This window comes from Phasianus colchicus, chromosome 5 (assembly GCF_987193195.1).
Source record: "Phasianus colchicus chromosome 5, bPhaCol1.hap1.1, whole genome shotgun sequence".
In the NCBI taxonomy this organism is placed as follows: Eukaryota; Metazoa; Chordata; class Aves; order Galliformes; family Phasianidae; genus Phasianus; species Phasianus colchicus.
In genome coordinates, this window is record NC_143440.1 from 56,535,389 (window position 1) to 56,551,142 (window position 15,754).

Here is a 15,754-nt window from a genome sequence, read left to right on the forward strand (position 1 = left end):
CATCCTGAAAGGCAACACATCAAATAAACAATAAATACATCAAATAAACACATCAAATAAACAAATAAACCCTGCAAACTAAAAGGTGCTGTTGAAGTGAACACAGGACACCAAGGGTTTTCTGCATCAGCACGAGGCCAAGAACACATGCTGGCACACAGCAGTGTGTTTTGCATCTGCAACTGCACCCACAGATGCTGCTGTTTGCTGCAAGGCAACAGAATTCTCTATGTACATGATGAAAGAAGGTGTTTCATTGCTGAAGCACTGAAAACAGAGCTCACTCCTCAGGAGAAATACTGTCCCAGCAACTTTGCTAAGGAACCCAAGCCATTTCCTAGCAGTTCCAACACATGATCCCACGTAAAGCATCCCGCTCTTCAGTTTGGCAGGAAAGCTTCCAGATGTTTCCCAAAGCAGACAGTCCTGCAGTCTTCTCAGACTACTTTACATCAAAGTATCTTAAAACCAAGCACCTTCACAACGTCATTTACTGCACCAATAAATAACAGACCTCACTAAGCTACAACTTGCAATTACATACCATTTCTTCACTGGGTGACAAAGTAGCTCTGGAGTTAACAGAATCCATCTTTAAACTGCACATGAACACAATTCCACATACAGTGCTGGTAACTATCACTGTACTTCCCCAGAACATCCACACTGGTCTTATTTAATGGCATTACACACAGATTACTCCATACAGGAAATCCTACTGATATTTACATACATGTACTTGAAACAGAGGAGGAGAATTCTCGTGTAGCATTTTGATGCTTATTTCTCAGTAGAAAAAGCCCTCTTCATCAGTGGTGGGGGTGCTTTTCCAACATCAAACATCATCTCCAGTGGAGGATTACTCAGACAGCACCAGTCAGGTATGCGCCCCGTCTGGCTGTAATATTCTCTGGACACAGACCGGCTCCCAAGAACGTCCTGAAGTGCTCCAAAAATGGCTCCTATGTTATTGATAAAAAAAATATAGTTCTGCATTAAAGAGGAATGAAAGGGTTGAGGTATTTACATTGTTAGTAGCCCTGTTTGACCCTAAATGCCCCCATTTATACTCCATGAAAGTAACTAAAAAGAAAAAAATCACCACATCACAGGTGAGAACAAAAGCCTCCCAGCTGACCTCTTTCTCACAAAGAACCTTTCCTACAAGATTACAGGTTACACTTCACAAACTATCATTATCAGGAAATCCCCTCTGTCACAGACAGGTGTAACACAACAGCCATAAGAAGGTCACCCAAGCTGAGAGGGGATTCAGACCACAGCAGCTAGACCAGCAACCAGTGAGAGCAAATATCAGGGAACGTGGTGCACGTAAATTGTTCTGATTGCTAATCCTAAAATGAGACTCCATGAGTTTTGTAAATAAACTTTGATAAACATATTTCAAAAGCAGATCAAAATAAAATTCAAGTTAGTTCCTCAGACAAACAACATATTACCAACCAGAAGTTTAGAAAAACATCTTTTCAATAAGAAAATCCTCCCGAAAAGAGGCACTACCAATGTAAAGCCCTTTCTGACCATGCTTCTTTCCCTACCTTGTCAGTAATGCATCTAAAATCCATTCTGGAATTGAAGTACTCGTTCCTGGCACTTTGGGACAGCACAGGGAAGTAACAGCCTCCAGCCTGCCCCTAGCTAGCAGCTTTCGAGTCACTAGTTAAACTTTCATCAAACAAGGAGGTTGCTGAACAACCAGCAGGTCTGTGCTCCCCCTCTGTTCTTTACTGCTGCCACCACATGGCAGGAGCCACAAACTGCACTCGCTCCCACACTGCTGTTTCAAACTGCAAGTCACCTGCTTCAAGTTCCCAAAACCTGCAGTGCCATTCTGCAATGCTTCTTCCAGGAGGACTTAACAACTCCACAGACATCACGTGCACTTCACTTCCAACAGTTCAGTTAAGCTCCACTGCCACTTATTCATTACAAACCCCACTTGCAAGGTCTGTTTTCCCACTTTGGACCTGTGCTAGAAAAGCTGTTCCCATATTCTTACCTCCCAGCCACGCCACGTAGTTGGGTTTGGCAGGTGGAGTGTGAACTTTGAAGGTTTTAGTCGCAAGCACTTCTCTGTATTTCGGTTTTTCTACCAGGTACCTGATTTCAGCCATCAGTCTGTGCAGGAATCCCGGCAACATGGCAGTGCCACCCATAACCACCAAGTTCTCTGCCAACTGCTTCCTCGTGTCTATGGGACACTAACAAGAAAGGCAATTGAAAAGAAAAAACACAGATTTCAATGGCAGTTGCACACACATACTTTCAAAGGTCTCTCAGAAATTCAGTCAGTCTTTCTATGCACTTCAACTACTTGTTTCAACCAAGGAGGAGAAAACATCTACATCATTTTCTACCCAGATTTCACCAGAAGGCCAAATTAAAGGAACTGCCCACTTGAGGTTGCCATGTGCACACTGTGAGTCACCGTAAATCCCTTTAGCTGAGTCTGGCCAAGACAAAAGATGGCTGGGGTATCAGTGCCATTAATTCCCATCAGTCCTGGGAGAAGAAATGCCAAATATCTCTAAAATACTGCCTGTAAAAATAACGTCCCAACTCCTTTCATGTAACTCAGGCCTTTTGCTGAGGAGGGAGCACTGCACTGCTTCTTTTCTTGACTGAAAACTGTCCCAAAGAAACTGCAGTGTACCAGAAATTACAAAAACAACCACAGAGGGAATGGCACACAGTGACTCGCTGCCCCACAGGAATTCATCACAGGGCACAACCTGAGGAATCACGTTGTGCTGACTGCAACCTGTAGTCACGGGGATGACACAGCAAGAGCCATTTATAAGAGCAGATTCTGAGGCTAGAGGTGTGCAAGCTCTTGTTTATATCATGAAGATACCTGAATGAGTGAATCTAAGATCAAAGTGGCAACAGATGTCTCTTCGTTATCCTGTTCAAACAGTATTTCCGCAACTGAGTCTCTGTTGAAAAGACAGGAGAGGAGTGTTAGCTCACAGAGCAGCACTGCTGCCCTCTAACAGCAGGGCTAGAAACAACCACAGACTTCTTGCTGACAGCACATCACCATGACTTCTGTCACACAGTGCATACACCAGGAGGTGCCAAAGCCTCACTAACTCCATTACATTCATCTCACCACCATTTACTCTCTCTCCATTTGTGTCCTTCCCCATCACTCTGATCCATTGGCTCTCATCTTCAATTGCAAACACTCTGGGGAAGCAAAAAGCTTTTAGCATGTTTGCTCTGTGCCCGGCACAAAGGCTCGGGTTAAGAGACAAAAATGCAACTGCATCAAATGCAGTTCAGTTGTACTAAAACCTACATGGCTCTTGAAAATATATCCTCCAAAGGACAAACACTGCACTACAGTATTTCTCACCGGATGGAGCCAACTACATGGAGAATCTTTTCACCATCTAAAGGATAGTCCACATCTGGAGGCGGTGAAGGACGCTAGAAGTAAAAATGTGTGTTGTTTTCAAAGCCAGAACGGTCACAGCCACTTCAGGAAAGTTCAGGGGGGACTTTCTATTCTCTGCTCACCTCAGCACTGCCATCAATGTTGAACTTGGCTGCTTGGATTTTCAGTCCACGTTGGAGATCACTCACAAAACAAGTGTGAACTTCGTAAAACAAAAGGACAGAAGAGAGAATTCATTGGATCAACAGTACAATTTTGTTTTATTTACAAAACACATTCTAGAAAGAAAAAAAGCAAAAACAACAACCAAGCTTCCATACTCAGCTGAGCTCAGATGTATCTAGGCTCTAAGTTTAAATGCAGCTGACAACACCTAGGCAAGATTTCTTTCTCAAAGAAGCCAAATACGATGTAAAAAAATCAAAGACATTATTAATTGTGCCTCTGGTTACCCATGCGGTGGCATGGGCTGAACTCAGCTGTCCAACTCACCACACCAGGTCTTGCACGACAGCTTCCCACAAGATCCTTTATAAATAATCCCACATCAATATAAAAGCAATCCTAATTTCAACCCTAATACTTCACAACTGATCACAAGAGACTGTCTCAAAACCAGAAAACTGTCTTCCAGAAATACAGTCCAGGAATAAGAAAAGCAATTTCCACTTGAGAAAGCAGCAGTAGCATTCAAGTTACTTTGCATTTGACCGATGGATTTCTTCCTAGCTTGGTCCAGAAGACCTATACCACATATATATATATATATATATATATATATATATATATATATATATATATATATATATACACACACTAATATGGGCCATAACCTACAATTATATAAATACTTTTATATAATGCAGAATCACAATAAACATTACATAGGAGCACATTTAAGTTCTGCCCAAATATGTATCCTAAGTTTTTCTGGTGTAAAGTAACTCTTTGGTTTGGCTTGACCACCAGGTTAACCTAACCTGCTGATGGTAGGATATATCTGACAGCATAATGCTCCTATTGCATTAGTCTACCTAAATATGAACTATTTCTTGTCAGCACAAGGACTACACCTAAATGAGAATTTAATGATGTTTTGTGCTTGCCTTCAGAGCGGAAAAGCATTGCAAGTGATTCTGGAAGGCGCAATATACAAGAAGTCTAATGTGATAAACAACTAAACAGATAATCTTCAACACTGGATATCACACTCTCCTCTACTACACAATTTAAAGAACTAATGGCAGAAAGCTTTACCTTTTATATCTTCTACTATGTCTTCTGAAACAGAGCCTGCAGATACAACAACAAAAAAATCACTGAGAACAAAAAGCTTTTTGGAAAGCAAAAAGAGAACAAAAAACCAAACTAATTTTGAATTCCAATTAGGACACTTAAGGTTTCACTTCGACTGAGGCCAATAAAGATTTCTAAGATGAAGAACAGAAAGTTTGTGTTCTCTCAAAAGACAATGAAAACTTCCCACAGAACTTTCATCTGAGCTGCCAGTCCATTTTTATTGTAAGTGGCTGATTACAAGAGTAATATACTTTAATACGGAAACAGAAATCACGAGAGAAGACCACATAAGATATGATGAATACATCACTATTTCTATTACACTGCAGCAAACAGCCCTTACCCATTACAGATGGAAGGCTTTGGCCTTTGGCTAATCCTGTATCAACTGTGCACTGCTCCAACAGCCGATATTCCAGCTCCCTAAAATAGGGCAAATTAAGACAGGTAAAGACAGCTATTAGCACATGATTACTCCCCATATTATGCTTATCATACAGTATTTACTCACTTCAGCTACATTCTTTTACATCTAGACTGAGGGAGATCGGATAGCTGCAAACTTACTTGTGGATGGCTTTTCCTCCCAAAGGAAGAGAACCCCAGCAGCTCAGAATTGGAGTTCCCTCATAAATCTACATGAAGATCAGGAAATTCTCTTTTTCTGACAGGAGTTTCCAGCCCGCTGGAACTGAATGCTGTTTCTCAAAGTGCATTTTCCTGCACTTGCTATCCTTCTCCAAAACTAATTACTACTGTATAAACAATGGAGTTACAAATCAACCTTGGAGCCCCATAAGCTTTAGAGGGATACAGACTTAACATGGCAGCTGTGAGCAGATTCCCCAGGTTATGATAACTTATAAACAAAAGCTGGATCAGCTGATCCATTCACACTCCATGTCTGTACAACATCAGCTTTTCATCAGAGCCTTCCTGCTGAAAGCTTTCACTCTGCATTAGGAAAGGATACAGGCAGCACCAAGCTTTCTTTATATCCACAGTCTAGCACCATGGCAGAGTTGATCCCAAGTGTCAGAAGAGACATGAGATGGCTTGGAGCAAACAAAACAGAAGGTACCTGCAAGGAAAACAAGATGGCAACTGACAGAAGAGGAAAAAATAGAACCAACCAACACCCAATGCACCAATGCATTCTCAGGATGCAAAATCTGAACAACTGCCTCTAAAGGTATCCATTTTTAATTCAGTCTTTATGGAAGTGCAGTTATTAATAAAGCCGCAGGATACTGAAATCTATGTTTTTACTTTTTTGAAATCTACAATTTTAAAATTGATCTTGTTTGTGGTACTTTCAAGGCACTTCAGATATAATTAATGGGAGAATGGACTCATACTGAAAGCATTCATTATGGAATACTGACCCTGTATTAAAATGTCACTCATTCACTGCACAAGACAAAAATATCAGCCAGAGAATTAACCTCACCAGTACTAACTAGTTTCTTAACATATTACAAAGTCTCCACAAAACATGACTGTCCAAGTCACGAGTCACTTCTGACATCCAATTCCGCATGAGAGTGCTTGATATCAAAGATTTCCCCTCCCCTCCAATAAGGGATTCAGTGGTTGGGAACAAAGAAAACCCACACAAATCTTTCAGCGATTTCAAGTTATCTGAAATTTTATCCATAGTAAGAAAAAATTAGACAGAATGTTAAGATTAGTTGTTAAAGTGGGTTGTAAAAGCATAGCTGAGAAGCACTGCAGGCAAACTAATTTCCCCACATTATAGTACAACTCCAATCTTTGTTCTACCTGAATCAAAAAATTACAGAATCGCCTTCCAAAGCATTTGGTTGTGGAACAAACCAAGAGTTAGTTTTGGACTTTTCTTAAAGCAATCAAAAACTGATTAAGCAGAAGAAATAATGAATTTCAGGTAAGTTCTTATTTCCTGAATGAGTACAGCCAGAGGTGAGATCATGTTCTAGACAAAGATATTGACTCTGATAAAAATCATGACATTTGCTGATAGAGAACAAGAAGCATTTAAGTATAAATTCTGGCTTCAGGCAGTACTCAATGGGGACTATTGGATCTGTCTGGAACAGCATAATGTGGTTTGTACTTTCCTACAACCCAGAGAAGCCTTTCAGATTCTTAAAGAGAACTGTTTTGTGGCCTTATTAAAAGTTACCCAGCAAAAAGAGGTGTTCCAGTCTGATCTCCCAGCCCCACCTCCCCAAGTGACTATCTCCACTTTTTTTTTTTTTTAATCTTTATGCATCTCACACTTCAGAACGAGGGGAAATAGTCTTAATCAGGAAGAGGGCAGATTTAGATGAGATGTCAGGAAGAAATTCTTTCCTGTGATGGTGAGACACTGGAACAGACTGTTCAGTGAGGTTATCAATGTCCCCTCCCTGGCATTCAAGGCCAGGCTGGATGGGGCTGTGAGCAACCTGCTCTAGAGGGAGGTGTCCCTGCCTATAGCAGGGGGTTGAAACTGAATCATCTTGAAGGTCTCTTCCAACCCAAACCATTCTGTGATTCTTCCACCATTATTTCCACTCCTTTCTCCACATCATTACTATGGTTCTAACCATTAAGTGCTATGCTCAGCACATACAGTGGTTACATAAAATGCGCACCTCAAAATGCTTGAAAAGGACTCTGGCAAGAGTGTCTCTGAAGTGTGAAGGGCAGAGGACAGATTCTATGATCACAACACGATGGTCACTGGGATTCACCAGAAGATGTCTAAAAATTAAAAATGAAAGAATCAAGACATGCAAACAGAACTGCTGAGTTTATGTACGTATGACAACGCCTACCTTCATCTGATGTCCCGTTCTACCTACAAATCCTAATGTTTTGCATTTTGATAGCATTTTTAAGAGAGATCTCAACGTCTCTTGCTCAAATTTAAACACTAAAACCCAACGTTCTCACTGAAAGTAAGGAAACTGAGCTGCAGAAGACAAGCTAACAAGCTCTCTGCTGGTAGTGTGGGCTTCTGAATGTCATGCATTACTAAACCAACATAAAGAAATGCACAGTGGGGATGCAGAGCGGTCATTATTCGCTTGTCCAGTGCCACACAGTGCCACACACGGAGCAGAAAGGAGACAGGTATCCTGATTTCATTTACAAATCAATGATAAAGAACACAAAGAATTACCCACATCTGAAGATCTTAAGTACAGAACATTGCAAACAATGATTTTTACTGCATAAATGAAAGACTGGAAATAAAGAAGTCGTCCACTTCATTACTCCTTAACAGCACTAAAAATACAACAAAGCATTATTGAGATAGAAACGTCCTATGCTTTAAGACTCCATCTCCTACACCATGACCACGTGGCATGACCATGTGGCTGCACTGAAGTTCAGCCTAGAATGAGCTTCAGCCCCACTAAAATCAGTACAAGTCCTCAGGTACTGACCTTCCCCCGTTACATCCTTTAGGAGTACTACACTTCAAAGGCGACTTTAGTGAGCAACTAATGCTATAGGACTCTAACAATTTGCAATATAACCTGAAACTCAGCACCACTGAGCTTCTCCAGCACATACACAGCCAGGCAGACACCTGCAAAATTAAATTTGTTTTCTCAACCAGAAAGCAGTCTCTACTGACACTTATATGCCTCTTGATGCACTCCAAAAAAATGAGCTGCAGAAGGTCTGCATGACTAACATCCAACAATCTCTTACCTAAAATATAACATATGAATAAATTCCTCCAGATATGAATATAGCTCTTCTGCACTGATATTATATTGAACAACCTTGACTGGCTGTAAAGAGAAAATATCCATTGACAGCAGACATATTAGACATTGATTATATATCACCAGAGTACATATAATCTGCTACATACAAAGGAAGTCCCACTTCTGCCTGTTTCAATGTTATATACCTGATGTCCCCCAAAAAATCATCTTGTAAGTAAAACACAGAATTTACTTCATGCTAATTTTTCACATGACTAATTTAACATTAGTTTTCCAAAGCTGCAATTCTCTACTTTAAAAAAAAGCCGACTTCTATCTAGTCAGTATTTAGTAGCAGATGTTGCTATACCATGAAGAACAGTCAATGACAAACAAAAGATCTGACAATTCCCTCTATAACACAACATACCAAACACTGTAAAGGTAAAATGGTTTACAATGGTTTACCTTTGGGACATCAGGTTTCTTTATTTCACTAGGAATAATGCATCTTGGTCCTGTTTCACCTGCAAAACCACACCTAAAAGAAAACATTGAAAATCTTATCAGTGGTAATCACTGTTTAGCATACATGCCTGAGAATCACAGAATTATAGAATCACTGAGGTTGGACTGGGTAATCCCGTGAGTCTTTTCCAACCATCCACCCATCACCAACAGTTCTCACTAAACTATGTCCCCCAACACAGCATCCAAGCGTTGGCTGAACACCTCCAGGGGCAGTGAGTCCACCACCTCCCCGGGCAGCCCATTCCAGTACCTGAATCAAGGAGTAATCAATCAGGAATATTTCTACAACTAATAAGAGATATTCTGCATATGACTTTTCTATCTACTTAGACTGAACAAGACATATTTCCTATCATTTATTGACTCCCTCTCAGCTGCATTAGGCAGAATAGGTTTACTTCACCTCTGAAAGTACAGTCTTTGACAGAGGATCATCCACCACCAGCCTTCCTTACTGCCTATTAAATTCCCACACAAATAACTTCCCCTGTTTCCATATCAGCCCCAGTTGCACTGAAGCTCTCAGTGCTCACAGGCACCATTCATTCACACCCTGCTTACACCCTCATTTTCTGTGAGGTGCATTTACAAAAAACAAGAGACAGCCTCAATGACTGTCATCACAGAATCACACAGAATGGCCAGGGTTGGAAGGGACCTCAAGGATCACGAAGCTCCAACCCCCCACCACAAGACAGGGACACCAACCTCCACATCTCATAGCAGCCCAGGCTGCCCAGGGCCCCATCCAACCTGGCCTTGAACACCTCCAGGGATGGACGGGGTACCCACAGCCTCTCTGGGCAGCTGTTCCAGCACCTCAACACTCTCTCTGTAAACAACTTGGAGGTTCTGGAAGCTCCTGCTCTCCATTTCACTGCTCACCAACAAGAAGCATCTCTCCTGAGATGACTGCTAAAGAAACTTCTAAGAACAAAGATCAGAATTTAAATGTTTCATTTTGGTCCCTGAAGGAATTCTCCAGTCCCAGGGCACGCGAGCAGCTGCATCTACCTGCCAGCCCCATCACTCCTGAGGAATTAAGCCCAGGTTCAGAAGAACTTCGGCAAGGACGGCTACACAAAGGACACAAAGGACACGCAGTGGCACGGGGCGCCCAAGGCGAGGCTGGACGCGGCCCTGGCAGCCCGACGGAGCTGCGGTGTGCCCGCCCAGCGCGGGGAGTCGGATGGACGGCCCTCAGAACACAGCCTCGGAAGCATCCCGACGTCGCGGCAGGGAAGCACACGAGGCCCGGCGAGGCCAGCCGCCACAGCGAGCCGCAGCCAAGCCCGCACTCACTTGGTGAAGGCCTCGCCCAGGTCGAGCACCACGGCGGTCTTCTCCCCGCCGCTTCCCAGGCCCTCGAACAGCGGCATCGCGGCTCCTCCGGGCCCCAACAGCTCCATAGAGACAGAGCCGCGCCTTCGCCCATTAGGGCTCTCCTTCTCGCGGCTCACTAAACCGCCCGTGGTTCCCGATCGTTTCTCGCCGCCTCCCGCTCCGATCTCCACACGCAGGGCCGCGAGCGCCCGCTGTTCGAAGCGGTTTTTCCTTCAGCTCCGCTGCGGGTTGGCTGCGCACAGCTGTGGCGGCGGGCGGCGTGAGCGCGGGAAAGGCGGGAAGCCTGAGGGGAGGTTGAGGTCCCTGAGTTCCTAGGCGACTTCTTCCTTACATCTGATTTAAATCTCGTTCAGTCGCAAACCGTTCCCCTTTGCCCTGACCCTGCTAAGCAATCTGTCCACTTCTTAACTCTTCCCTCCCTTTAGACACTGAAAATAAGCAATTACGTGAGGAAAGTGTGCCTCGTGAAGTCTGTCACAGGGTGTTGGTATCAAATAAGTGCATAGAACCCATTTCATTTTCAGGAAACAAAACAGTAGAAAAGCTATTAACTGGTGGGCTGGGTGTAGACATTTGCTCGCACCACACAGACAAGCCAACAAGACTGAAATGCATGCAACATGCAGCGAGTCAGGGCTCTGAACGACCTGAGCCTACTTAGGCTGTTGTCCCTGTTAACTCAAGGCACACCCTGATGTTGTGTTGCTTAAAACCCAAGCTATGGGAGCAGCTGTTAGCAGTTCCTAAATATTAAGTTTCTCGTGCGCTTTTAAGATTTGTCCCACATCCACAGTTTCTATTTAAGATGTGTGAAGATGGAGGCGTGCAGTGCAGTTGAAGGCTGAAAGGCTGTGAGGTGAGACACCGAAAGCTGCTGCTGCCCGTCTGCTCTGTTGCCCAAGCAAACCCTGCACTACCCATCATTGTACAAGTGGCTCAGTGAATCCATTTGCTCTTTGCTTCTGTCCTTTCAGGCCTTCCTAAATGTCTCTGAATCTCAAAGTGGGGTCAAAAATGTAGAGCTATGGAGAAGGACTAGAAAGCTGAAGCATCCCGAAAGGGCTCTGTATATAGAGGAGTTCAGGTAGTGCAGCAGGAGTGCAGGTAAGGCACAAAGTAGAAACCCTGTAACAACAAAGCCTGGGGAGATGCCTCACAAAGCACTTATATCCCTCATAGAGCCCATACAGCTTTCCTACAAATATTGTCCCATAATTCAGTATAAACCCCTACACTTCTCATATCAGCCACTACATCAGCTGCTGCTTCTTGGAGGAGGAAACGAGAAAAAAACAAGCTTGTAGCAGTGTGAGATGCAGCAAAAGACCAGCAAGCAAGCAGTGGGCTCTTGGCGTAGGAGTAAGCATTGCCAAGGCAGCAGAGGAAGATGCCAACACATGAAAAATAAACAAACAAAAGCCTGTAGCAATTAAATGCTCCAAGATGGAGTTGAATTTCTTAAATGCTTTTCATTATTACATTTTATGATTAGCGTCTTATGCTCTTCCAGAATACAGAAATAAAGCTGAACTTAAAACATATGCAAGCAAATATGCATAGAAGTATGTTTAACTGTCATTCTCATAAAAGAATCTTAACTTGGCCACGTTAGAGCAATACCCCACTGCAACAAGAACTCAAGTAGGATTAGACCTGACTGAATTGGTCAGTATGTGTGAGATGCTTTTCTCTAGGCTTCCTGTTAGGAAAATAATCCCTGAATTCACCAGTTCATAGTGGATGGATACGAGGAAATTTTTTGTTTCCAGAAGAGCAGTGATGCAGTGGCAGAGGCTGCCCAAGGTGGTGGAGTCACTGCCCCTGCAGGTGCTCAAGAACAGTGGAGATGGGGTGCTGAGGAACATTGTCAGTAGACATGGAGGGGATGGACTGGGGGAATCCAGAAGGCATTTTTCAGACTTAATAGCTCTGTGTTTCTCTGATTAACATAAAACGTAAGCATGATGTTTTCACAACCTTTTCCAACCCCAGTTCTCACCTGTTTATAATGTACTACTATAAGTAAGTGATAGAAAGCACAGAAGTAACAGCAGAGCAGCAAGGCTCCTTGCTTAGAGCAAGTAGAGATTTGCTCAAATGCAACAGGTGTAGGCACAAAAACAAATAAAAGAAACTGCCTACCTTCATAAGGCCTTAAGTAGACAGAAATCTCCAGCTAGATAATCTCACCTCCACTGCCAGCCTTTAAATGATGACTGGGAAAAGGTGGAGCTAGGGCCCACCTCTTCTGGTCACTCTTCTGGTATATTGCATGCACCTGATCTCCCCTGGCACAGCCCTGTCTTCCCACCAGATGCTTAATCACTGTTTCATGCCATGACTTAGCATTTCTGCTACACTATGTCATATATTTGTAGCACTTTTTTGTTTTAAATTCAATCTTTTACATAAAAAGAAAGCAACTTCGACAAAAGTCACAGACCTTACTTGAAATATATAGCCCATTGTTTCCTCTTCTACATGTTATCACTAGATTAGGAAAGATCAGAGCTTGGTGCTAATTACATCACTGTCTCTATAGTCCGTTGGAAATCTTTCCTTAAATTACATTAATCAATCACAGTTAACATGAGTTCTGAAACACAAGCTGCAGCTTAGAAGTGGCTTAATGTAATGGACAGTCTTTCTAGAGCCTAACAGTTATTGATAATAGAAGGCAGAGAGCTCAGAAGTGTGCCAGTGTTTCATAACAAAATCCATCCACACCGTGCTGGCTTCATCACGGAAGCTGCTTGCATAATGCAAAAAGCACTTGTGCCATCCTGAGTGTGTGACTGTTGAAAGAACAGATGGTAATGCTAACCATAAGAATCTGAGTATAAATACATTCAAGATAACAATACAAATGAAGATAATGATTCACAGTCTAAGGAGATGGTAGGACAATGAAGGCGGCTACGAAGCAGAAGGTTGAGGGGAGTAGAGCGCAGGATCTCTAACACAGTGAGACAGTGCAGCCTGTTCCTGTAACTTGTGGAAATAGTGGTATCCTTTATAAGCAAGGAAGAGGTTGCATGAATATACAGAAATGCCTGGGAATGAACTGTAGCCCCTTGGAATCAGTAAAAATTCTCCAATTTATATTAAATTGTTTGGACACTTCTTTTGGCTAATGCAGTCCTTTTCATTTTCCATTTTCATTTAGTGAGGCACTGGCACAAGTTGCCCAAGAAGTGGTGGGTGCCCTGTCCCTGAAGACACCCAAGGTCAGGGTGTTCAGGCTCTGAACACCTGATGGAGCTGTGGGTGTCCCTGTTCACTGCAGGGGGGTTGGACCAGATGGCCTTTTAGGTTCCCTTCCAGCTCCAGTGATTCTATGACATTTTTTTAGACCTCACTGGTGTTCAAGCCATTGGTAGAAATAATCATTCTGAGTACCTTGCAGAAAAGTTATTGTCACAGTCACCACTGTGCCTGTCTGTAAGGAGAGATGTGGAAGGCAGTGCTGGTGCCTTGAGGTGGCAGCTAAGGGTTGCCCTAGTGCAGAAGTGCCAACCTGTGCTCCTGCAGACTACAGGATTACAGCTAAACCCTAGACGTGTTTCAATGGCATAGCATTATTTTTTTCTTGGAGAGAAAGTAAACAGTCTTGTGTGTCCCTACATGTCTTTGTCTGTGTGCTCACTTTAAGCTTCCTTAATCCCTATATACAGCTAGTTGTGTCACATAATGTTTTTTTTCTTTTTCCTTTCCCTCACAAAAGCAGTTGCATCCTTAGGGCCAGCTGTAGGCAGAACAGGGCTGTGCTCTATCCTTACGTCCCCTAGCTTGTACTGATAGTGGTGGCTGCCACAACCCAGGTGCAGCACCTTGTGCATGGCTTTGTTGAACCTCAAGAAGTAGGGAGATCGATGCTAGAACTTTGCTTAGGGTTAACTTGCTTTGGGGTGCTGTGTCAATTACTTTTTCTATTATCAGCCTAATTTCGTAGTGGAGTATGTAGGACGGGGGGGAAAATATCCAAGTGCTACAGGGAATTGACAGATGGTTCATATTTTAGCTGAGACTCCAATATGCATGGGGATGGCTTCTTCAGCACTTTATCTCTGGGAAAATTGTGATATGCCTTGCACTTTGATATTAACTGCATCGATTTTGTTAAAGGGTAAGAAGAAGAGCGAGGGCTGTACAGACATTCAGTTATGGACGTGAGCACTGGTACTGCTGGGCTGTATTCCCAGAACAACTGCAACCAATTCCAGCGACCTTGGGCAAGTCAGCAAAAGTGTGGTACTCCTCTGAAAAGTGACGGTGTAAAAATGGTACTTTCCTACTCAGCAGATCTGATTGCTGTACACGCTCCAAGTCACATCTGCTGACTACAGTGACAAATGGAAGTTTTTATGGCTTTCCCACTCTCTGAACACTGCAGAATCAAGAGAGCTGGGAAAGCAGAAGCTGTGACTTCTGGTGGGACTAATTGCTATGAATTACATGGGCACTGCTTGGCCTCGTGCAGCTTTCCTGTTGCTGCTACTGGTGAGAAGCAAGGAAGAAGAACAGAATCCAAGGAGGTTCTATTGATTCTGTTTGGACTGCAGATGGCATTTTTGGGTTTGCAGTTTGAGGCAAAAAGAAATCTGTTCATCAGTGATGATCACATTTCAGAGAATCATCAAATCGTTAAGGTTGGAAAAGACCACTAAGATCATCTAGTCCAACTATCAACCCACCACCACCATTTCTAATTGACCATAAACCTCCCATTCATTCTTTAAAGTGAGCTACACTTGCTTCCCAGCCTGTAACATGGGGATGCTGTTGTCAGTTTCCCATCAGCCCGATTTAGACTCATTGCTGCTCCATTCCGGTGACTGCTGTTTAATGGGAGGAGTAGGTCCCTTTAATACAGATGCTACCAGGTGACATAAAGGTGAATTATAAAGCAAAACTGCAGAGGGATATGTGCACTGATTTACGTGCTGGATGTCCCCAATATTCAATTTGGGAAAGTCATTCAGCAGAGAAATTAGTGTTAACTATTTTAAAATTGCCTTCACCTTCTGTGCCATGCCCTGACATAATTAAGGTGTCTGATATTGTCTCACCACTGATGCCAGGAGCTGCTCTATAAGGTGCAGTATTCCAATGGTGGTGAGGCACTGGCACACGTTGCTTAGAGAGGTGGTGGGCTCCCCATCCCTGCAAACACCCAAGGTCAGGCTGGATGGGCTCTGAGCACCTGATGGAGCTGTGGGTGTCCCTGTTCACTGTGGGGAGTGAGACCAGAGGGCCGTTAGGCGTTCCTTCCAACTCAGATGGTTCAATGATTCAGTTAATAAACCATATAAATGAACAACAAAACAGTGCTCTCAGGAGATTTCTGAGCTGAATTCTGCCTGCTTCCCTGTGCCTCCTTCTATCTGTTTTCAGTCTGCAGATTTTTTGTTGATAATGCAGAAGCCTGTGATTTTGGCAGGTTATGCGGGGTAGAGAAACTTGCAGCGTATGG

At 43.2% G+C, this 15,754-nt stretch overlaps 1 protein-coding gene and 1 long non-coding RNA gene across 4 annotated transcripts; one reads left to right on the forward strand and one right to left on the reverse strand.

Annotated features, from left to right (window-relative positions):
* Positions 1-301: 301 nt before the first annotated feature.
* On the reverse strand, positions 302-10,460 carry LOC116236631 (actin-related protein 10). Of its 3 annotated transcripts, none has more exons than XM_031605372.2 (13): positions 10,240-10,460; positions 8,875-8,947; positions 8,408-8,490; positions 7,339-7,447; positions 5,694-5,801; positions 5,288-5,355; positions 5,064-5,143; positions 4,679-4,714; positions 3,544-3,623; positions 3,380-3,453; positions 2,876-2,957; positions 2,021-2,222; positions 302-962 (listed from the first exon to the last, which is right to left on the reverse strand). In XM_031605372.2, the coding sequence occupies exons 1-13, from the start codon at positions 10,344-10,346 to the stop codon at positions 781-783; spliced, it is 1,284 nt and encodes a 427-aa protein (XP_031461232.2). In that variant the 5' UTR covers positions 10,347-10,460; the 3' UTR covers positions 302-780. The 3 variants fall into 3 exon arrangements, with proteins under 3 accessions (XP_031461232.2, XP_089997993.1, XP_031461233.2); XM_090141867.1 differs by lacking the exon at positions 10,240-10,460 and adding an exon at positions 9,646-9,668; XM_031605373.2 differs by lacking the exons at positions 8,408-8,490; positions 10,240-10,460 and having other exon boundaries at positions 306-962.
* Positions 10,461-11,055: 595 nt separating this feature from the next.
* Positions 11,056-11,803, forward strand: LOC149917951 (uncharacterized). Its single transcript, XR_016467166.1, has 3 exons — positions 11,056-11,137; positions 11,256-11,385; positions 11,529-11,803. It is a non-coding gene; the product is annotated as an uncharacterized LOC149917951 (long non-coding RNA).
* Positions 11,804-15,754: the final 3,951 nt, after the last annotated feature.

What these genes read in the sequence shown, in the direction of transcription:
- LOC116236631 (XM_031605372.2), bottom strand. Translation starts at nt 10,346, where the DNA reads ATGGAGCTGTTGGGGCCCGGAGGAGCCGCGATGCCGCTGTTCGAGGGC. An exon ending in AAGAAAGCTTGGTGCTGCCT is followed by an intron (nt 5,356 to 5,693) that starts GTATCCTTTCCT and finishes ATCTTCATGTAG; the next exon opens with ATTTATGAGGGAACTCCAAT. An exon ending in GGAGGAAAAGCCATCCACAA is followed by an intron (nt 5,144 to 5,287) that starts GTAAGTTTGCAG and finishes GCCCTATTTTAG; the next exon opens with GGAGCTGGAATATCGGCTGT.